Raw genomic sequence first — 23,208 nt, forward strand, 5'->3', positions numbered from 1 at the left:
CCCAGAGGGGCCTAGAGAGATCTGCTGCTGCTGCCCATGGGCCCCCAGAGAGCCTGCCCCCCTGATTGTGGCTGGCCACAGATTCCCCCCCACACACACACACACTCCAGTGGTCTGAAAGGAGGGAAGGTCCTGCAGTCTGGGGGGGAGGGGCTGCTTCTGTTCCTTTCTGCCTGGGTCCCATGGGTGGGCAGGCAGTCACTTAGCAAGCTGGAGCACCTACTGTGTGCCAGGCACTGTCCCAAGCACCGACAAATTGAGAGGGTCGGGCTTCAAAGGCCTCTACCGTCTCTATCTTCGGATTCCTAGGGGGATTGGTAGCTTCTCTGGCCACGTCTGTTTGTTCTGTTTTGTTGGGTCATAAAACAGAAGGTTTCCTTCCCCTGAGATGATAAATGACAAGCATTAACCCCCCCCTTACCCTTCCCAGCTGCCTGTTGTACACGTCCAGGCCTGGGACCTAGGGCTAAGCCCTCCATTCAGATCCTCGGTGGGTGTGAAAAGGATGTTTCTTTCCAATTTGCTTGACTTCAGCCTCACCACAGAGAGGTCAGCCTCCTTCCTAGAGGCATCTTGTTGGCCATGGAATGGGATGGGGCCTGAGATGATGCGAGGAGGGCCAAGGGTGGGCCCCAGGGCCAGGTAGAAGTGAAGACCTTCTCTGGTGTCTGTTCTCATCATGAGGCTGGTAGGGAGAGAGGAGGGAAGGAGGTGGGGAGGGAGGAGGGAGGGGAAGGGAGGAAGAGGAGGAGGGAGGGGGAGGGGGCCCAGGGGAGTCAGGCTTGTCTGAGCTGGCCCACCATGGTCTGCTTTTCTCTTGTGCCTCAAGTTATTGAAAGTTCAGCTTTCAGGTTTGAAATATGGTCATTTTCAGCATTGTCATCATTTATTCTAAACAAGAAGAGAGGGTAGTTTAGTGGAAAGAACCTGAAGTCTGAGGTTCCAGTCCGCTCCCTGATCCTTCCTCCATGACCCCAGACAAATCGTTCCTCCTCCCTGGGCCTTAGTTCACCCGTTTGTAAGACTGGGGGTTACACTTAATGATCTCCACACTTCCTTGAGAGTCTGAATCTACTCTGACCCTGCTCTTCACATTTGCTCGGAAATGTGTTTATAAAAAGAGCAGTGTGTGCTGGGTGTGCACCGGCTGTGTGTGTGTGTGTGTCTCTGCACCTGTGCATGCATTCTCCCAGGGAGCTGATGTGTGGCCTAGGTGAGATGCTCTGCCGTGGGCATCTTGCATTCGCACAGTCACCTTCCAGGTGGATGTCCTGAAGCCCCTGTCGTGATCAAAGCTTTGCAAAGTACTTTCCCCACCTCCCCGTCCTTAATCTCCCTGCCTCCCAACATCCAGTAAGGTTCATAACCTGAATATTTTAGAGAAGTCTCTCCTTGGCATGAGCTGATTTTCCTCGGCCAGCTCTCCCTGTAGGAGCCGCCAGGCTGACGCTTGCCCTAGGCCTGGCCTAAAGCCTGGGCTAGCACCTGAGGTGTGGACAGCAGCCTTCCCTCAATCCTTGCCCCAGGGCATCCTGCCGCCCTTTCTCAGTGGTCCCTTTTCTCGCGGGTCATGCCGCAGAGGTGACCCCCTCCCTTCTCTGCGCGGGTCCTGGCCCCACTGCAGCATTGCACGTCCATCTTGGATGCCCAGGCTGGGAGTGGGAGGCAGTGGGCACCGCCCTTTGTTTCCCTCACCCCTCTCCCCTGCTCCCTCCAGGAGCTGGAGTCAGAGATTGCAGAAGTGGGTTCTATAAATAGTCCCAATCTCGCTGTCTCTCCACGTTTCGGGGAGTTGTGACATCCTCTGAAGTGTAGACAGTGGGGCGAGTGCCTTGCATACACAATGAGCCCTTCTGGAAATAGCTTTGTCTCTTTTAATGGATTGATTTCTTTATCGATGCATCATCTTCCCTTCTGATTCTCCAGGAGGCTGGGTGGCCCTGCTTGGGGAGGGGGGCTGGCTGCTTGTGTGTACACCCTTGCCCAGGAGCTGGACGCCTGTGGGGGGTAGCTCTCCCAACTTGGGCTGCCGTGGGGGTGGGGGAGAGCTATCCTCTAGGATGTCATCTCCTTGGCCTTTCTCGGGGGCCTGGGGTGATCGTGTGAGTGTTTCCTGAGGAAGGCGCTTCTGGCGTGAGAAAGCCTCTAATCAGGCTCTCTAGACTGAGGGGAAGGCAGGTACCAAAGGCAAGGGAGGGAGCCCGAAGAAAAAACAGAGAAAAGGAAAACAGACAGGGCGGGAAGCAGCCCCCCTTGACACCCACCATCATGCTATTTCTGGCTTTTTTTCACAATGAAAGCAGCTGAAAATAATCCTTCCGGGAAATGCCTTTTCCTTCTGCTCAGTCAGCTGTTATCAGCATTTCTCCACCCTGGGCTGGGATTGGGCTGGGCTGGGCCGGCCAGGCCCGACAGTTGGCTTTCTCCTGGCAGCAGGAGCTGAAGCCCTGCAGGGGTGAATTCAGGTGCTCGTGGCCTGTGTTTGCAGGAGAATTGATGGTCTAGTAATTGGCCCAGTTAATCGGCAGGGCATCACTTCCCTGGCGTCCGTAGGAGAAGGAGGATGCCAGGGCCTCATTGGCTGGGAGCAGAGCCAGCAGCAGCTGAAGGCAGAGCCCCGGGGAAGGAGGGAGGGCCATGAAGCTCCGTTTGGGTAAGCTCAGACACCTTCATCTGGGATGTTTGTCTTCTTCTCCCCCTCCCCTGCATGTGGTGCCTTTGAAATCTATCCGAGCTTCTACCGTTACCGGCTGCTGATGTTAGGCAGGATCCGGTCGTCCCCTCCCATCCACTTCCCACCTCCCGGCTGCATGTTGGGTCCCCCCGGGTAGAGCTGAAGCACACCTTGAGTATATTGATAGCTAGTGTGGGCACAAGGGGAGAGAGAGAGGCCTGGCCTAGGACTCTGAGGAGGGCTGGCCAGGCACGGTGGGCAGTGGGCTCTCAGTGGGCCCCAAACACCAGCCTGGGACTTGGCCTCATCCATTTCTGCTGCACTGGGAACTGACACTAGAGGCCACACCAGGAGCAAGGTAGTAGACACTATTCTTTTCTTTCAGTCTCTTGGGCAGAGTTATGGAACATCCCCCCCTGCCCCCCAAAAAAGGCTACCCTCCATTGTTTCTTTTTTCTGAGCCTCCCCGAACAATAACAGACAAATCAGCCTCAGGAAACTTACCTATGCAAAAGGGTGGCGTGGAGCTTGGGGGTGGGAGGGGAGGCATCAAAGAAATTGGATTTTTTTCAGAATCACTTGGGACTCCCCCCCTTTCCAGCGCATTCATCTCTTGGTTTTATTTTAAAGAATGATCTGAAGAGCCCCAGTGGGGAGTGGGGAGATCCAGATTGGGGAGATTGGGTTCTTTTGTGGTCTAGCTCTGCCTCGGCACATCCCGGGATGCCCTAGGGTGCTAGAGGGCTCACTTGTATGGGAGCGAGCTCTCCTTACCTGAGGAAAAGCAAACATTTCCAAAGAATCACCCCCTCCTGCCATTTTCCAGCAGATGAAAAATCCTAGAGGGAAACTGGAGATTCCCAAGGAAGCAGGAGGCGGGGGCGGGGGGCAGGCTTGGGTCTAGAGCAGAGAACCTGGTAAGCCTGATCCACCCTCCCAGGCCTTCAGGGCCCATGGACAGTCTGCCTCAGTGCCTGGACTTGAAGCCAAATCTTCCTTACTCCAGAACCAGACTCTTAGCTGCCATGGCACTGTTTTATTATTGTTGTTTGATAATAATATTAATAATAAGACAGATGAGGGGTGCAGTGGATGCAGTACTGAACCTGGAGTCAGGAAGACCAGAGTTCAAATCCATATTCAGACAGTGACTGACTGTAGGGCCCTGGGTAAGTCATTTCCCTGCTGTCTGTTTCAACTTTGTCATATGCAAAATGGGGGTCACTATACCTCCCAGGGTGGTTGTGAGGACCGAATGAGATAAGAATTGTAGAGCTCTTTGTACATCTTAAAGCTCCATGTAAATTCCAGCTATGATTATTCATAATAAAGCACAATACTCTTGATGCTATCATTTATCTCTTGCTTGGCGGTTTTTTCACCCTCAGAAGTCACTCATCAGCAGTTGCCCCTTTCTATCTCAGTGTTCTCTGCATCGTCGCCTGGGGCTGAGGGGGTGGCTTCTGGCCCCTTTCAGGGCCCGGGGTTGGGAGGGGCGGTGTGGCTGAGGCTTGGAGTTTGGAGATGCCTTCAGCGTCCTGCTGCTGCTGCTGCTGCTGATCCAGGGGTCTCTTGCAGCCCTGAGATGCTGAGATGGTTTGATTCTCTGGGCCTCCCTGTGAACTCAGCGAGATGTGGTGGGCTTCCTCGGGTCCGTGTGCTCGGATCCAGCAGCAGAGCGGAGCGCCCCAGTTTAGGCTCATTTAGTTACAGTGGTGACAAAAGTTATAACAATCGCAGGGAGGAGAGTACTAACACGGGATCAGTCGTCTGCTTTGGGATGGAGACCTCCTCTCCCCATTCCTTCCCAGCCTCGCTGTCTCTCAGCAGCACCCTGAATGGGGGCTTTGTGGCTTGCTGACGTCATGCATCGGATTGTATTAATATGTTCTCAGGGCAGAGCCTATAACAGCAATTTTCAACTCGGCCATAAAAATCTTCCTGTGAATACAAGCCTTTTCTGTTGGGCCGCTGCATTCTTGCAGGAGAGAAGGTCGCATTGTGCTCTGCCAGCTCTGTAGGTCAGAACCCTCGGCTGTTTGGGGGAGGGGGGCAGGCTTCACATCGGGTTTTTGAGCCCGAAATAGTCGTGGTCCTGTTTGACGCACCACGCCGTGAATGGGATGAATGGCGCTTGTGCCTCTGTTCTTGGCAGCTGACACGCTGCTGACATCAGAGGGGGCAGTGGGGGGGATTCCCCACCTCCCCACCCACCCAGCAGGCCAGCCCTCAGCCAGGTCTGTCTCTGTGCATGTGTGTGGCCAAAGGGCCAGTGCAGGGCCACATTCTGACTGTCCTCTGGTGCCGGACGGGGCCAGCTCCTAGATTCTGACATCAGTGACACGCAAGTTTCACTTCATTCTGTTTAAGGATTGAGGCGGTAAGTCAGCTTTGAAAAGTCACTAAAGAAACATCTGGCCCAAATTTACTTTGGCTGGCTGGAACTCAGCCTGGGGTCAGCCCATAGCCCAGAATCGAACACGTTTGACGTCCCCTTCCTTCTGGCTCATCTTCCCTTCCTGCCCCCTTGTCAGTGATAGCACTGTGGGGGGGGGGGTGGATTTGAGACTTTAGCCCTGAAGCCTCTGTCAGTGTTCTGGTGTTATTGGGTGGCTGGCAGGGTCACTTTTCAGGATCGGCCTTGTTGGCCTTGTTTAAACACTGATAAAGTGCTCTTGGAGAGTGACTCCCAACTCCCAGGAAAGAGCTTTAGTGGAGATGGAATTGTATGGTGCCCACTTGTAGGAAACCTGATATGCCCCAACTCAGACCTCCCCAACATAAATGAGGAAGCAATGATGTGTACTATAAAAGGCTTTTGGACTTTATAAGAGGATCTGCTGCTGGATTCCTTTAAATAGGGAGCTTCCAGAGTGCATTTAAGTATTTGATACTGACCATTAACTGGAGAAGCCGGGTGCTGTTGAGTTGGGGGTGGGGTTGGAAGGGAAGCCAGGGCTCTGTGAGATTGGAAACCCTTGGACTTGGAGCTGCAGAAGGTGTGGCTGGTGACAGCGCACAGCATTAGCAGAGATCAGAAGGAAAGAGAACTAGTCCTCCTTCCTTAAAAGCTAGAGGCTGAAAGCAAGGCTGGTTTCCCCTGTTTAGAGGCAGCGGCCTCTTGGCCAGTGTGCTGGCTGCCTGTGACCTGGGAGGGGTAGGAGAAGGGAGCCCTGCGGGGACCTGAAGGTGTGTCCATGGACTCTGGGCTGGCTTTGGCTTTCAATCTACAGCTTCATCTTCCTCAGGTCACTCTCCTGGTGAGCAGCCACTCTTCCAGACAGTTCTGGTGCTTAGGAGTTTGGGGGGAGGAGAAAGGCGTGGGCAAACCTTGGAACGTGCCTGCCAGGGGAGGCTAGAGCTCATTGTCTCCCTGGCCACACTGGCCCCCCTGGGGTTGCCCCCACCCCAGGGTGCAGTGGAGGTTCATAAGCAAAGACCGGGAGCTTATGCTCAGGTGAGCTCATCTCTGTTAAATGTCTCCAGTAGCAGGAAGGGGGGGGCTGCCATCTGCACTGATTGTATAGATGTAACAGTCCTTGTTACACTTCTAAAAACCCGAATGACAGTTTCCACCATACCTTGAAGTTCTAAATCAGGGATCCTGGGATCTGGGCTCGCACCTGAGGGGTCTTGCCGTATTTAGCCCAGGTTCCTAAAAAGTAGCCTGAGTGACCCCCAGAGGCTTCCAGGAGGATGGGCCTTATTGATGTGGAGGTGGCACACACAGTGCAGAAACGTCTCTCGGGGCTGTGGTAGCAGGGCCCAGGGTGGGCGCGACCAGAACCAGGCAGGGTGTGGGGGCCCAGCAATCAGCGGACCCTTTTCAGGCTCTTGCAGTGGCCTAGGCATCGTTGGCTCTGAGGGGATGGGGACAAAAGTGAGGCCAGTTCTGATCTCAAGGCCACCCCTCCTGCCCTGGAAGTATGGTATGTTCCCCATCAGCTGGAAGATAAACATACTCAGGGATGGATGTGGGAGGGGGGAGGGGTGATGTTGACCCCTGAGGAGGCGCCTCTGGGTTTGAGGCTCTTTGGGAGCCAGGGTTTCTGAGGGGGGGAGGTGGGGAAGGGAAGGGAGGAGAGGAGGGGAAGGGAGGAGGGGAGGGGAGCACCTCTGCATTGGGGAGCTTCCGCTGAATGGAGTATTGTGTCCATAGAAGAGCCAGCCTGTCCCCTGGGGGCATTGTAGAGTTTGAAGGTGTATGTACAGGAGGCTAGGGCAGGTCCTGCTTGGCCCTCGAGGCCCCAGTTCAAAGGAGGGAGCCCCAGGGATGACTTGGCCATCCACTGGCTCGGGGCAGGCTCTTGGGGGGGCGTGGGTGGGCAGGGACAACCACCTCGGGAGGGTTTGAATGTTGTTGGGGCCTTTCACAGACCCAGCTCCTGCTGGAAAGCCATGGCTTGTGCCCAGGCTGGGCCCTGGGGCCACCATCCCTTCTCTCTCCTCCCTTTGGTGAGGGACTTCTTGAAGAGGCATTTCTGCTGTTTCGGCCCCTCCTCTCCTCTGCACTCTGGTTCCCGACCTCATCCTTCATCCCAGACAGCTCTCTGCAGAGTTGCCCATGTCTCCTAATTAACAGCTGACATTTCTGTAGCACGCTGTAGACCCTGTGCTAGATGCTTTACGGTTAGTATCTCATTTGGGCCTCACAAGAACTCTGGGAGAGAGGTTTATTATGATCCCCATTTTATAGATGAGGAAACTGAGGCAAACAGCAGTTAAGTGATTCTCCAGGGTCGTGCAGCTGTCCAATGTCTGGGGCTGGATCCGAGCACAAGTCATCCTGACTCCAGGCCCAGTATTCCATCCAGCCACCACATGTAAAGGACTGTCGATCCCCTTCCTTCCTCCACGGGCTTGTCTCTCTCTCACTACTGCTCTTGCCTGCTTCTTCTCCTGCCCACCTGGCGGTTCCTTCTCAGTCTTCTGTGCTGAGTCTTCATCTGGCTTTTGCTTCTGAGCTGTGGCTGTCTCCACGGCTCTGCGTCGGGCCTCTCCTCACTCCCTTCATTAGCTGGCCCCTTGCTACCTCTCCAGTCTTTAGTCCCCTCCGTGGGCACTCTTCTGTTTGGGACAGGGTGGTGTTTGGCCTGGGTGCAGCCCGGAGCCACCCTAGAATTTTCACAGCTGTATGAACCAGTTCATCTTGGGTGAAGTAAATAACAAGAAAGGTGTGTCTCTGGCGATGGCCTGGCCCCTTTCCTGACAAGGCAGGTGGGCAGTCTGAGTCTGACTTGGACCCGTGGCGTGTAGCCGTTCCTTATTAGACGAGTATTGCATTCTGTAAGTTCCTACTGCGTGTGCCGCTGAGCAGTGCCATAGACAAATTGGAAAACATGAACTGCTAGCTCTTGACAGTTAGGAAGCCCTGCACTCACCCTCGTCCTGACTCTGTGGCTGGCTCAGTGACCACAGCAAGAGCCCTGAGAGCATTTCTGCTTTGCCTTCTTGGAGGGCAGATAATGAGATTCAGTGCGTCTACACTGGAACCTCAGCTCAGCCAGGTCCATGTGGACAGTGCCCCAGCGCCCATGTGGGACTGGGCCCCTCGTGTGTGTGAGGATGGCTTTCAGGATCCCAGTGTCTGGTGGGACCGGACCCCTCGTATGTGTGTGTGTGTGTGTGTGTGTGTGTGTGTGTGTGTGTGTGTGTGTGTGTATGGCCTTGGGGGCCCCAGCATCTGGTGGGACCAGGCCCCTCGTGTGTGTGGAATGACCTTGGGGGCCCAGCGTCTTATGGCACCATTCAGGGCCGGCTAGATAGGTTTTCCAGTCTTTGCCTGACCACAAGTTGGAGCCCAAGCTGGCCTGGCATTTCTCTGTGTTTAGTATCCCCTGATAAACAGTTGTTTGTGTTTGAGTTGGCTCCAGATTGGTAGCTGTTTGAGGGGAAAAAAGGAAAAAAACTCTGAATGAAGACAACCTGTCTTAAATATAGTGCAGGAGATAAAGATAGTAGACACGTTAGGCCTGATATGCTTTGAAGGTTAGTATAAAAATACCTCCAGGCAAAATCGATGCTCCATTTGTAGAGAAAATGAAGCATTCCACATGCCGGCTGCTTCTTTTCCCAGCTCAGCCCTAACCGTTAGGAACGGTGGAGGCAGCCTAGGGCAGGGAGGCGTCCTGGTGGGCACCACAGTGGCTTTGCAGTCAGCGGGTCTGGGTTCAAATGGTGCCTCTGCCACCTAATGCCCATGTGATATTGGCCAGTCTTCTCTAAAATGAGGGGCTTGGGCTGCACAGCCTTTGTGGTCCCGTCTAGCTCTGGACCTTCCAACTTGGAGCCAAGTGGCAGCCAAGTCCTGACAGGTTCCCTTGTTTCACACTCCCGTCTATGAAAGGGGCTTGCCAGGCCCTCCGAAGGACAGAGGATTGGATGACCCAGAGGCATGGCTGCTGTGGAGGCCCCACCCCCATTAAGATGGCCTCAAGGCCTTTCCATGTTAGAATTCTGGAAGTGGATCTTACTTAGACAGGGTTGTCCTGAGATTAGCTGAGATGGAAGGAATATGAACTTGGGGAAAGCATCGCTTGGTGGGATTGTTTGCTGTAGGGGATGAGCCCTCCCCACAGCTGGAGTCTAGCTGTGTGACTGAGAGTTGATACAGGCCTAGGGCTGAGGCAAGCTAACCCCGGCCCGCATGTGAACAGGGTTAAGCCTCTTCAGGCAGCCAGATGAAGCACTGTCCTCAAGCCTGTGTCTCGGCCTGCTCCGCTGGGCCATCCGCTGCGTGTCAGGGGTGATCCTTGGGCTCTTGAGGCGTTCCCAGTTCTCTCGACCATGCTGAGATTGCATAGATGTTCCCCAGGTCTGCGTGTGTTGAGACACCAGTTACATTGCCTTTTTCTCAACTGCTTCACTGAGGATGTATGTGGTCCCACCTTTGCCTTTGGGATTTCCCATTCTTGCCTTCTGGCTGCTCAGGTGGGAGTTGTCACAGTCATGGGCTCGTTGCTGTCCACCCTTCTAAATTGGCACCACCTGAGTGCTCTTGTTTCTAACCGGTATCCCTCCCCCTTCCCTTCCAGAGAGCCATCCCACCTATCAAATATTATTCTTGGAAAGACCTCTCCCCCAAAAAAAACAAATGTGTCTATATAGATATAGACATGAGACCCGGGTCACAGAAGGTCCAATGCCTTCTCCGGTCCCTTCCTTCTACCCCTCTACAGCTTCCATCTGGCTGCTCCTAAAGCCTATCTCTGAGCAGCAATTCCAGGGGCTCCCTAGATCTACTGGGAGAAAACGCCACGGACCATTCTGCTGGAAACGTAAAGCCCCCTGACTCTTCCAGGCTTATTTGCATTACAAATGCTCTGGCCAGACCAGCCGGCCTTCTCGGCTGAGCTGGTAGGTGATGCCTGCGATCTCCCTCCTCACCTGGCTTGAGACTCTGCTCACATTATGCCTGCCTTCCCAAGGTCTTTCCCAGCCCCCCCCCAACTGCTGGTGCCCCTCCCCCATTGCCTCGTAGTTCTTTTGTCTCTGTTGTTTCTTCTTCTCTGTGTCCAAGTTGTTTCCTGATGGAGTATAAATTCCTTGAGGCCAGGCAGGGCCTGTCTGCTCCTGCCTGTAGTGTCTCCTTCTCTTCCCTATGCCAAGCATGTCAACGTGGGTTTTGTTTGAGGGAGCTGTCACCAGGGCTTGCCGCTCCCAGCTGGGTCACCCGGCATGGGAAGCGTCCTGGCCTGTTGGTGGTCACCTGAGATGACCCCTCTGGAAGCCCAGTGGGTCTCCTATCATTTTGGCGACTTTCTGACGTTAGCCTGAAGCCTCCTGAGGTTGGTTTGGCTTTTCCTTTATTTTGCCATACATTCACTTGGCCCGGGGGCCCCGGAGTCTCTGTGAAAACACCTTGGCCTGGGAGCGGTGGAGGGCACTTTCTTGGCTCGGCCTGGTAAACGTGTTCCTCAAGAGGGCCCTTGTCTGGCCGTGACCACAGAGCCTGCTCCTGCTGGACCCCCGAGGGCACAGTCCGTCCTTGCCCTCAAGCGATGCTTTGCCCTCTTCTGCCATGTCCAGTGAGCCTTCTCTCACTGTCCCATTCGTGAGTGAGTTGGGGGAGAGGGGCTGCCCCAGGATGACTTCCCTTTGGGAACGTCGGGTCAGGGTGAAGAATCAAAACCGGGTGGGGTGAGACACAGCTGAGCACCTTGGAGAGGCAGTGGAGGGGGGTGGGGATTGGCTGGTGGGCTTCTGCCTCCTCTCCCGCCAGGATTTGCTGTCAGCTGCTTTCATCCCTCACCAGTCACCTTGGAGCCCTCCCCCCACAGGAGTCGTCAGGTGACCCAGATCCTCCTCTCCGAGCCCTCCTTGGGTCTGTCTCCACGTGCCCTGAGAGGCCCATCAGCCTGCCTACATTTACGAAGCACCCACTGTGTGCCAGGGATTGTGCTGGGTTCTGGAGCTATAAAGACACACATGAAAGTCTCTGCCTCGGGGAGCTACCGTTCTTCTAGGGGAGACACCCGCGTCCACACCCCGATACGTATCCGATACCGAGCGTGCGTGAGGCCGTTTGAGAGGAGGTGGCGGCTTTTAAGGAATGGGGGAGGCCACCACGACCGACCGGGGTGGGGGGGATGGTGTGCGTGGCCGTCCGCTGCAGCCGCCTCACCGGCTGTGTTCCTTTCTCTTTCCCGGCTGCAGCGGACGTGAGCCCAGCACTGCCCCTCCAAGTGGCGCCCTCCGCTGTGCCCATGGACCTCCGCCTGGACCACCAGTTTTCCCTGCCGGTGACGGAGCCCACGCTCCGCGAGCAGCAGCTGCAGCAGGAGCTGCTGGCCCTGAAGCAGAAGCAGCAGATACAGCGGCAGATCCTCATTGCCGAGTTCCAGCGGCAGCACGAGCAGCTCTCGCGGCAGCACGAGGCCCAGCTCCACGAGCACATCAAGGTGAGCGAGGGAGCCCGAGGCACCTGGCCATGGCGGAGAGGCTGGGAGGAGCAGGGAGCGAAGGGGCTCGGCCTCCCCCCCTGCTCCCGGGGTGCCTGGGCGGGAGCGTCTCCTCTGGGCCCGCTCCCACGGGAGCCTTCAGCTCTCTGGCCCGCGGAATCTGAGGGCGGGACCTGGAGGCGGATGGGTGGGAGAATGGTGGGCTCCGGCTCGAGGGGCAGGTCAGCATCCGAGGGCGTGCGCTGGAGCCCCTCACCCCCTTGTTACAGATGAGGAAACTGAGGCGTGGGGCCCCGCATCATTGCCCGGGGTCGCCGTGGCGGTGCCATGGAGCCACCGGGGCGAGGTCCTCTTCACGCTAACTGTGTCCTGGGCCCCCCAGCACTCAGCCTGGGGAAGCCTGGCTTCTCAGCCAGAACACAACAGGTGGAGGACAGGAGAAGCTGACTCTGTTGCTACATAGTGATCAGAATGTTTTTAAAAATCCCATTCCCTGGTCCCAGGTTGAGACCCCTGAGCAGCCCAGCCCCTTTATTTTATAGATGAAGAAACTGAGGCAGAAGAAGTTGTAGCAGAAGGAGCATTGTCAGGAGTGTGCACGAGGGGTGGGGGGAGACAGGGGACCGAGGCCCAGAAAGCTGACATTGCCCTGCCTGGGGATCCTGCCCAGAGGCACTGGAGAGCCAGGGGCAGAAACGGGACCAGAGTCCAGGGCTCTTTGCTCCCAGGCCGGTTCATTGAGGCCGCTGGCAGCACAGAAGACAGAGTCAGGAAGACCTGGGTTCCAGTGCAGCCTCAGACACTTCCTAGCTGGGTGGCCCTGGGCCAGTCACTTAACCTAGCTTGCCTTGGTTTCCTCATCTGTATAGTGAAGATAATACTAGCCCCTGCCTCCCAGGGTTGTTATGAGGATCAAGTGAAAATAACAGCCCTAAGGTGCTTAGCGCGGCACCTGGCACGCAGTAGGCACTTCATCAGGGGTGGCTGCCCACCGCCACCAGCTGAGCCCCTGCAGGTGCAGACCGGCTCTCTGCCATGTGCCCAGCTACTCTGCGTCCAAGGGGGAGGCCCCAGCATGCAGCGGCCCACCACGCTTGCCCACCAGCCACACCCTCACCTGTACGTTCACAGTCGTGTGTGTGCACACACGTGGACACCCTCATTCATACGCTCACACTTGTGTGCTCACACACATGCACATGAGCGCACACGTGGACACCTTCATCCATATGCTCGCACTTGTGTGTTCACACACATGCACACGTGCACACTCTTACTCTAAGTATGTATCCACACACACTCACTCATACACGTGTATGCCCTCATATACTCACACATGCACAAGCATGAACGTTCTCACTCACATACATGTTCTCTCACACACTCTCACATATACACACACACACAGATTCATACACACATACCCCTTTCTGTATACTGCCTCTGTCCCCCACACACTCACAGTCACACCCCCTCAGACACACATGCACACGTACTCTTTCCTCATCATGGCCTTGCCTGGCTCTCGTCTCTCTCCCTCCTGAGGAGTACACCGAGGCCTCGCGGGGTGGGGGTAGGGGTGGGGGCCAGATGGGCAAGTTCCCCTGTCTCTGAGGATGAACCTGGTTTCTCCAGACCCAGGGGCTGATCTGTCGAGGGTCTCTGCTTCATCTTGCTCTCTGCCGCGTCCTCGTGGGCCCTGAGCATGGGGTGTCCCAAGGGATACCAGGCCAAGCTGACTAGGGGCTTGGGTGGCACCCAGACCCTCTGTGCTGTGCCCGGGCAGGGAATCTGGGGGCATTTTGTCACCTTTTACAAAGGATACTCGCCCTCTAGAGATGGTTTTAGGACACCTCATGTGAAGAGTAAGGAAGGGTAGGCAAAGGGGAGTATTTTGTCAGTCTCCTGTCCTGGAAAATGGCTCCAGTGATGCACTGAAATTCTCTCCTGGGTGTAAGTAAGAGGAAGTCACTTACCCAGTGCTTGCTGGGAGGCCCAGATGAGAGCCGTAGACATATGAGGACCACAGTCCTTTGGTCACTCGAGATTTATGGGCCTAGAGGGGAAGGGCCCCTGGGCTGGGTTTAGTCCCATATTTGGGCCTCAGTTTCTGCTCCTCAGACTTCTGGGCAGTGCCTCGGTTTCCCCATTTCAGCAGTGAGGTGTTTAGGTCCCGTCCAGCTCCTAATCCACAATGCCCAGGTTGGTGATCCTTTGACCATGCCAGGCCCCAACCTCTTGGAGGTTCCAGACTCCCCAAGGCGTTATTCCAGATTTTCCCTTTGTCTGAAAGTTGTTGTGTTTGTGTTCGAGCTCCGGGCTTTGCCGATGCCGGGATGAGCCCACGGCTCCGGCCCCCTGGGAGGCTTCTTCACCCAGTCACAAGCCTCCATCACAAGCCAGGCTCCAAGCCCATGGTCCTGTTTGGGGAGCTGGGTGGGGGCTTGTCACGCAGAGGGGGACCATTGTCAGGGGCGAGCAGCATGTGGTCACTGAGGGGCAGTCAGCACAGTGGTGGCCCCTCGCCTCCCGACCCAGAGCGTGAGTGGCAGTAGGGGTCTGAGCTGATGAAGGCAAAGACCTGGATTCTTGTGTAGAAGCCGCAGGCTCCTGTGATCTCAGGACATGACGTTCTCGTGATGTTGTCTGGGCTCGTGGGCCCACGGTGGGCACTTCAGATGCCCGGGCTTCCCCGATCGGCTCTTCGCCCTTGTACGTGGGTCCTTTCACTCTGGGCGGCATCATCTAAAGTCGAGTGATATCGTAGATAGGCTTGTAATGCCATTAAGGCGCTGGAGTGATATTCCTTTCTCCCTTATTCATATTTGTCAGGGCTGGCTGCCGGCCTGCGGCCCGAGGCCTGTGTCAATGAGCTGGGAAAGCAGACGACGTTTCAGGCAGGACCGCACTCCCACTAGCCTGGCTGAAATGGCCACAGACCCAACATGTTCTGACCCTTAAAAATATGCGTGAAAACAAGAAGCCTTCTGTGTTCCCCCACGTTGAAGGCACTTGAGTTTCAAGCCGTAGGGAGTGTGCCCCAGTGGTGGGGAGCTACCTACCCCTTCGCCTGCCCTGGGACTCCAGGACTGCTAGGTGACAATCTGATAAACTCATTACTGATGTCACCTTCCTCTCTCTCTCTCTCTCTCTCTCTCTCTCTCTCTCTCTCTCTCTCTCTCTCTCTCTCTCTCTCTCTCTCTCTTTCTCTCTCTCTCTCCTTCCTAGCTGATTATAATGGATTACCTTGAAATTCCCTCCTGTCTCAGGATACCTCCCCTTGGCCTGCCTCTTGTCCCTGGGCAGGGCACTTGAGTGGGATGCTTCTGGGCTTCCTGAGGGCTGTGTGGAGTCCTCTGGGGCAGCCAAGCCCTCAGACCAGCCTTCCTCCTTTCTGCTGGCCTGGAAGGCCTTGGCTGTGGCCTTCCAGCATTTTTTTTTCATTGCCTGTTTGGCCTTTATTGGGGTCTCCCAGCCTGCTAGCACCCAACTTCGTGCTCCCAGGGTCGTTGGTTTCCTCCGCCAATGCTGCCCCCTCACCCCATCCCCCTCCCTATGCGAGGGCTGGTAAATGGCCTTGGAGACTTGCTTAAACAGAATGTCACCCCGCTGTGGCCAGATTGAGGGCCCCTCACAGCCAGAGCTTAGAGTATGCCCAGAGCCCTCCAAGATGAGCCAGGGTCATTTCCAAATGGACAGGGTGAGGGCCGCAGGCTGGCTCCTGGGCCTCGGTTTCCAGTTCTCTTAAGTAGAAGTGAAGAGAGAGGTACAAAAGGAAGAGAGGACCCCCACTGCCTGTCAGCAAGGGCCTGGGCCCGTGGGACATCGTTTCTCACCAGAAAGAGGGTCATCTGGGTCATCTGCTCTGTGGTATGGGGTGTCAGAACATACAGGTGCACTTGTGGGCGGTCCTTTGCAGGGCTTTTCTGCCATTTCCCTCATTTGTATTAATCTATATAAATATATGGGAGTGGGAACACCGTTTATTCATTTAAAGTACATGATGTAAGAGAAGGAGGCTGGACCAGGTGATCTCCAGGCTTTCTCCTTAAAGAAAAGCCCCCCACCACAAATTCTGGCTTCTGTTGTCGTGGCTGGACGCAGGGTGCCCCCACCCCATTAGAAGGAATGTGGGCGTGGGCACCTGAAGAAGAGGCCGTAGCCTGGGAGAGGGGGTCGCCCCTGGAGCAGGACCAGGTCGGGGGGGGAGGGGCCCCCATCTCTCCATTCTGGCCTCGGGAGGATTCCCGAGCAGACACAGACCGGGCTGCAGGTGCCCACAATCCGTGCCAGGCTAGGCTTCCGTGAGTGTGCACGGTTGTGAGGAGCATGCAGATGGGGGGCAAGCGTGCCACAGCGGGTAGAGCCCTGACTCTGCGCTCAGAAGAGCTGGATTCAGTTCCTGCCTTGGACACTTACTGTCTGTAGGACCTTTGGCAGGCCTCTCGACAGCCCTGGGCCTCGGTTTCCCCTTCCCACTCTTAGTCTCGGCTCCTTTGAGTCTTGCATATTTCTTTTTCTGGCTCTGTGTCTTTTGAAAACTTGGGTTGGCCAACTGACCAGCTGGGTGTCCCCACCTAGCCCCAGTCTCGGTGTGGTGGCCGGTCACAAAGCTTCGGTCTGCTCCGTTCTCCCGGTGTGGCCTGATGTGGCGCTCACCTCCAGCCGGCTCTGGCCCAGATGGAGCTTGGAAGGCCTGCTCGAGCTCGGGGCACGCTTTGGCATCTGAGGAGGGGCTCCCCGCACCACACTGAGGTGCTGTCTGGGAGCGGGCCCTCCCCGGCCTGGCCCGTGACAAGTGGGGGGCGTCTGACCTCACCCTCCAGATCCCCTCGGCTCCTCTCCAGGAGCAAGCCTGTGGTCCGTGTGTGTGTGTGTGTGTGTGTGTGTGTTGTGTGTGTGTGTGTCCCCAGGCCCCCCAGGGAGGATGTCCCCAGAAACACAGCCCCCGCCTCCCTCCCCCAAGCTGCTGCTGCTTCCCGCTGGCCCAGAAAGCCCTCGGAGAGGCCCTGGAGGTACCGGTCGCCTTTCATGGCCCCAGAACGGTCGGTTCTTGGTCCCAGGCACCGGTTTTGGTCTCTTCTGTCCCTCAGTGTGTGCCCTGTCGTGGGAGCCTAGCTCGAGACCTGGCAGTGACTTCAGAGGTCATCTGCCCCAGCCTTGTTGTCTTACAGATGGGGAAACTGAGGCCCAGAGAGGGGAAGGGTCTTGGCTAAAGCTACTCAGCTAGTGAGTGTCCAGGGGAGGGCCTCAGACTCCACAAATGGCTCTTTCCTGCAGTCCCCATCCCTCCTCTGTGGCCACCCAAAGACAGAGGGGCGGCTGAGCCCTGCCCGCACCATCCGGGGCAAATGAACCCCCGGGCTTTCACCACGTGTTTCTGAGTTGAGGAAGCAGAAGCCCAGAGTGATTGAGACGGGAAAGGAGTGCGCCATAGGCAGGTGGAAGGCAGCCGAGCAGGGAGCTCACCCCCGGTAGGATTTGTGGGGCCACATTCCAGGCTCCTGCCACTGCCCGGGCTGCTCCAGAGGAGGCGTGTGAGCCGAGTCTCCTGTGGGAGAGCTGTACAAAGGCGTGGAGGTGGGCTATCACTGGCCGAGTGTAGGGAAACAGCCAGTGGGGATGACTTTCAGTCACCCCTTTGGGGATGATGATGATGATGATATTAGTTATATTGACATTCATGCAGCTCCCAGAAGTGCCCGAAGCCATGCCCGAAGCCATGTGTAGACACTGCACTGGAAGCAGGCGATGGCATGGTGGTTAGGGCACCGGCCTCGCCATGAGTGTGGACACTTCCTGTCAAGTCTCCGGAGCCAGGCCTCAGTTTGCTCCTCTGTGAAAGGAAGGGTTTGGACTTGATGGTGTCTGAGCGCTCCCGGGGAAGCCAGGCGGCTCAGCGGGTGCGGTGCTGGGCCTGGAACCAGGAAGAGTTGAGTTCAAATTCAGCCTCAGACACTTACTAGCTGTGTGACCCTGTAAAGTGGAGATAATAGCATTCACATCACAGAGTTGTTGTGAGGATCAAATAAAATAACATCTGGGAAGCACTTGGCACGTGCCTGGCATGTAGTAGGTGCTGTCGATGAGGAGGAGGAGCAGGACGGTGACAACCACCAGCAGGAGGGCCGCTGGGGTGCTGACGGCCTCTGAGGAGTGGTTGAAGGAGGTGGGCGTGGTTAACCTGAAGAAAGCCCAGGAGACAGCCTGACTGTCTTGGAGCATTTGAGGCCTGTCCTGGGGAGACCCTGGGGAGACAGGATTAGCCTTACTCTGCCCGGGCCTGGGGAGCACAGCCAGGACCAGAATAGCCAGAGCCAGATTCCTCCCCAGAAGCGTGGTCCCGAGGCGGCATCTGCCGCCCTGTCTCGTGGCTTCCCTATCCAGGTGGGCCTCCCCTGGGCAGCCACGGAGGTCAGGTGGCATCTCAGAACCAAATTTCCCATTTCCACCCCCCAGACGTCCTGGCCCTCTGCCACGAGAGGGGTGACGGTGCTCCCCAAGTCAGTTCAGTCCTCATCCCGAGCTTTGACATCAGGTTTAATGTTGTCTTCTGGCCAGAATCCTGTTTCCCAGCACTCATGGGAGGGAGCAGGGGGAGGCCCCCTTCTCTGTGGCCACGTTTGTCCACTGGATTTTATTGTGAGAGATTAGTGGAGTGTCCTGTGACCGCCTTGAGAGAGGATCATATTTATTACAAGGCACATGGGAGGAGCTGTGTAAAGGAAGCTAGCGACCATGACCTCACATCGCCTGAACCCTGCGGCCTGGGAGCCCCCTGCCCACCCTGCTGCTCGCCTGGACAGCGCAGGGCGAGAGCTGGCTCGGGAAGGGTGCTCCCTCCCAGTCTTTCTGATGTTGCGAGGCGGCCCCCAGGTCCACCCTTTCTCCTTCTGTGGTCTCGCCGCTCAGCACGGTGTCTGGGAAATAAGCCTTCCTCAGTAAATGAGTGTCGCCGCCTCTGCATTCGTCCCTGGAAGCTTTTCCCCCAGTCCTTCCCCTGGAAGACCCATAGTCAGAGGAGTCAGATAAAGGAGCTGCCTTGCCCCAGCCTAGAGCAGATAAGATGGGGCGCTGATAGGCATAGCCCAGAACAGACCATCCCTGGCTGGGCTCTGATGGAGAGGGGATCGCTTACAGCTCGGGGTGATGGGAGAGGGATTCCAGGAGGAGACGGCATTTCAGCCCAGCCTGGAAAGATATGTAGGGTTGCAGCAGATAAGGGAGGGGTGCAGGGTGTGCCAGATGAGGGGGGGCGGCTTAGGGGACGGCAGAGACTCTGGAAAGGAAAGGAAGGGCCAGAGCTGCAGGGGGGCCAGGGTCTGCGGTGGCCCTCTGGCACGTGGTTCTATGTCTTTGCCCGTGGCAGACGTCGAGGAGGGGGAGACCAGGCTCCCTGTCCCCTGTCACCTGGGACACATCAGGGGGTTGGCAGCAGCTGCACTCAGGTAAAGGTGAGCCTGTGGCCTGGGCCCCTGGGGCTCCGTGCACGTGGCGAGGCCTGTGCCGGGCGCCAGCCAGGCCAGGACAGGGGGCATGCCGTAAGCATTTCCCCATCTCCAGCTCCAGCGTGGGGCCTCGCCACTGGACCGGCAGCTCTGGAGTCCCTTTTGCCCCACGTGCCAGTCACTGTGGATGCAAAAATAAAGCAAAACAGAAAGACTGTCCCTGCCCACAAGGAGCTTGCATTCTCCTGGGTGCAAACAGGGTATGTGTGGATGTGTGTGTACCTGTATGTGCACGTATGTGACAGAGACAGAGAAAGGAGGAGGCAGAGACAGAGACAGGAGGAGAGAGACAGAGGCAGAGAAAGGAGGAGAGAGACAGAGACAGAGAAAGGAGGAGAGAGACAGAGACAGAAATGAGGGGGAGACAAAGAGAGAAAGGAGGAGAGAGACAGAGACAGAGAAATGAGGGGGAGACAGAGACAGAGAAAGGAGGAGACAGAGACACAGAAAGGTGGAGAGAGACAGAGACAGAGAAAGGAGGGGGAGACAGAGACAGAGAAAGGAGGAGACAGAGACACAGAAAGGTGGAGAGAAACAGAGACAGAGAAATGAGGGGGAGACAGACAGAGAAAGGAGGAGGCAGAGACAGAGAAAGGAGGAGAGAGACAGAAAGGAGAGAGACAGAGGCAGAGAAAGGAGGAGAGAGACAGAGACAGAAATGAGGGGGAGACAAAGAGAGAAAGGAGGAGAGAGACAGAGAAAGGAGAGAGACAGAGGCAGAGAAAGGAGGAGAGAGACAGAGACAGAAATGAGGGGGAGACAAAGAGAGAAAGGAGGAGAGAGACAAAGAAAGGAGGGGGAGAGAGACAGAGACAGAGAAAGGAGAGAGACAGAGGCAGAGAAAGGAGGAGAGAGACAGAGACAGAAATGAGGGGGAGACAAAGAGGTAGAGAAAGAAGGAGAGAGACAGAGAAAGGAGGAGAGAGACAGAAATGAGAGCTAGTGTCAGTTCTGCCCAAGTAAGACCCTCCCCAGAGAGGGACCAGGGCTGGCCTGGGCCAGAACTGGAGGATTTGGTAGAGATCTCTCCTCTTTAACAAGAGGAAGGTCAGTGCTTCCCAGCTAGCTGGTGCTTGAAGCTGCTGGCGAGTGACCCACTATGCGGTGCCCCAGGGCTGATTAGCCATAGGCTGGTGGGGTGCACCCTGAGCCCCAGCTAGGAGATAGCTTAGCCCTTGGAGGCCAGGGGTGGGGGAGAATTGTGCCTGAGCTCCGGTTTCCTCACCTGTGAAATGGGCCTGGTGATTGTCCAGGCGCCAAGCTTTAGGAGGAGTTCACAGCAGTGGGCTGTCATTGTCTGCTGAGTGCTGGGCCGGTGCCTTGGCGGTGTGTGTGTGTGTGTGTGTGTGTGTGTGTGTGTGTGTGTGTGTGTGTGTGTGTGTGTGTGTGGTGGGGCTGGGCTGCCTTCAAGGATCTTACACCCACTTGGAGACGGGGCAGGGGATGCAGGCCGTGGCGGGATGCCGGGCTGTCCGGATGACCATCAAGGCTCGGCTTAGACTCCCAGCGTATCCCCCCCTGGCCTCATAGAAGCTCTGGAATGGCTGGCCTTTGGCCTTCCCCTCCTCCCTGAATGCCCAGGTCTTGGCCCTCTCCAGGCACTTGGTAAATGCTCATGAAGTTGAATTAATGTCTGTGTGCCACCCCCAGAAAGGGAGGGCATGCCTGGTATCCTGCCCGAGCTTATCACACCCCTGGGGTGTAGTGGTCTTACGCTGCTGGTTTTCCATCACTGGTGTAGACCATCTGAAATTACTCTGCCCGCCACGTCAGCGTATCCAGGCAGCTTTTCCTCCCTCTCTTTGGCTGTTCTGGATCCTGTGATGATGGCTCCGGGTGTGGCCAGCGGTCAGCCTGCTGCCTCCAGGCCTTCCGCCAGCCCCGTGCTGCTCCCTCCTGCGCCCCTGAACATTCCCCTGAAGGAGCAGGAAGGGCTCATTGCTAATGGTGTTCAAGTCATCGGCACCGAATCAGCCTGCAGAGATGCCCTGCATTCCATTGACTCCTGGGAGCCAGGAAGGCCTGGGTGCCACTTCTCCCTGGACAAATAGTAGCCGTGGTCCCCTGGGTGAGCTGCTGCCTCTCCTCAGTGCCTTGGCTCTAAGAGCTGAAGGTGCCCAGCAGAGTCACGGGCATGGGCCCTTTCCCTAGCCTCCAGTCCTCCCAAGGGACTTAATAAATGCTGGCAAATTGATTGGTCGGGTCCAAACCCTTGTTTTATGAATGGGAAGGTGACTCATAAGGAGGAAGGGACCAAGGCAGGATTTGAACCCAGGTCCTGTAAGCACCAAATCCTGTCCTGAAGCCGTGGGTGTGAGGCCTCCCTGGGGACAGACCCCAGACTCTTCCCGTGTCAGGGGCAGGGCTCAAACCCAGGTCTTCTGACCCATGGTGGGCTCTCTGCTCTCACCAGCCCAGAACACTGTGGAACTTGGAGGCAGAGAAGATCCCCTTGGTGCTGTCCTGTGCGAAAGCTGAGGCTTGTCTAAAAGCCGAGCCTCTGCACCTGGCCGACCTGGCCCCTGCGTGCGCATTGGGCGCCAGAGGACGTACACGTGGCCTGGCCGGAGCGCTTACACCTTCCCTGAGAATTCAGGCTCGCCTTCACCCCACACTTTGCTTTGCTTTCCTCTTAAAGTCTGTAAATAGTAATTACTTCCAGTCTCTTTTCTCTGGTCTTGCTGGCCCTGTGTTCATTAGAAGTGTCATTGAAGGGGAGTTGGAGTTTGTGTAGATGTGATGAAAGCCAGCAGCAGCTTCTCCCTGTATTACTGGGATTTAAGCAGAAGCCCCCGTGTATAGGGGGAGGCAGTTGCTCCCCTGATTATTCTAACCCCCCTTTTCACCTGCGAACTTTGAGGAGAGCTGTTTCAAGCAGAGCAGAGAGATGAGGGGCAGGGGCGGCCTGCAGCACCCCGCCCCCCAGGGAAGGCCAGAGCCCAGTGCTAAGACACCCACAGATCTGATGGGGGTCATAATTGCTGAATAATGGATGTGGAAGCTCTGCCCACTGCTGCCTGTTGGTATTACCATGCTGCTGCCTGCTGGGGGGGGGGGCAGAGGTTTACCTACCTTGGCAGAGATCAGCTCCACCTCCAGCCTGGAGCGCCTAGAGAGTGGGGTTGGGTTTCTGTGAGTCCTCTCACTGGCTAAGGGCCCACTGGCCACCTGGACAATAATGCTGTCCTGAGCTGGCTTATCTCAAAGACCACAGCGAGGGTTTCAGCCCAGCTCACCCCTGAACACCAGTGTGGAATAGCCGGAATGCCCCGATCTCCTCAGCTCGAGGCTGGTCACTTTCTTCAGCCACAGTGGCTCAAAAAGACCATCCCCAGAGGCCTTCAGGGCATCCCTTGAAAGTGGGCAGGAGTGCCAGAGACCAGCAGGGCAAGCCTTTCCATTTGGCAGAGAAGGAAATATACCCAGGAAGGATGAGTAACTAACCCTAACCCAGGGTCATACAGGCAGGGAGTGCCAAAGTAAAACCCTTCCTCCAAATCCAGGGCTTTTTCCAGTTTTCCATAAGGTGTCAAGGGTCCTAGCCATTTAGATGGGGAAGTACCCACAGAGCTTGGGCCCCTTGAACTGTGTAAAGGCATTTAGTTTAAAATGCACTTCCTGTCCCTCCTTCCCTCTTTCCTTCCTCCCTCCCTCCTTCCCTTCCTTCCTCCCTCCCTTCCTTCCTTTTCTTTCCTTCTCTCCTTCCCTCCCTTCCTCTCCTTTCCTTCCTTCTTTTCTTTCCTTCCTTTCTTCATTTCTTCTCTCCCTCGCTCCTTCCCTTCCTTTGTCTTTCCCTCCATCCCTCCTTCCTTCCTCTGTCCTTCCTTCCTCCTTCTCTCCCTCTCTCCCTCCCTCCCTCCTCTTCTCCCTTCTCTATAAATAGGAAAAATTATTGAGCAGTTTTTGCCAATCACGGCTTCAGCAGTGCTCTGGAAGCACTCCTTTCCCATTTCCTCCATGACTCCTGTCTCCTGCCCAAGCACAGGCAGGATGGGAGATCTTGCCTAGAAGTCGGGGCTGCGTTGAGCAGGAGCTGAAGATCCGGTGTCTCCTCACTCGTTAGGTTGGAGCTCTGGGAGATTCTCTAGTTTCTCTGGGAGCGAGATCGTGCCTGAGAGCTGTGCTC

General features: G+C 56.3%; 1 protein-coding gene across 3 annotated transcripts in view; it reads left to right on the forward strand.

The window, feature by feature from the left end:
• Positions 1 to 23,208, forward strand: part of HDAC4 (histone deacetylase 4) — a 290,128-nt gene that overhangs the window by 163,453 nt on the left and 103,467 nt on the right. For all 3 annotated transcript variants that reach the window (XM_078154602.1, XM_078154603.1, XM_078154604.1), the window contains one exon: positions 11,330 to 11,574. In XM_078154602.1, the coding sequence (XP_078010728.1) occupies positions 11,330 to 11,574 (245 nt within the window). The remainder of the gene's footprint in view (positions 1 to 11,329; positions 11,575 to 23,208) is intronic.

The sequence above is a fragment of the Phascolarctos cinereus genome, unplaced genomic scaffold (assembly GCF_003287225.1).
Source record: "Phascolarctos cinereus isolate Bilbo 61053 unplaced genomic scaffold, phaCin_HiC Scaffold_5;HRSCAF=322, whole genome shotgun sequence".
NCBI lineage: Eukaryota > Metazoa > Chordata > Mammalia > Diprotodontia > Phascolarctidae > Phascolarctos > Phascolarctos cinereus.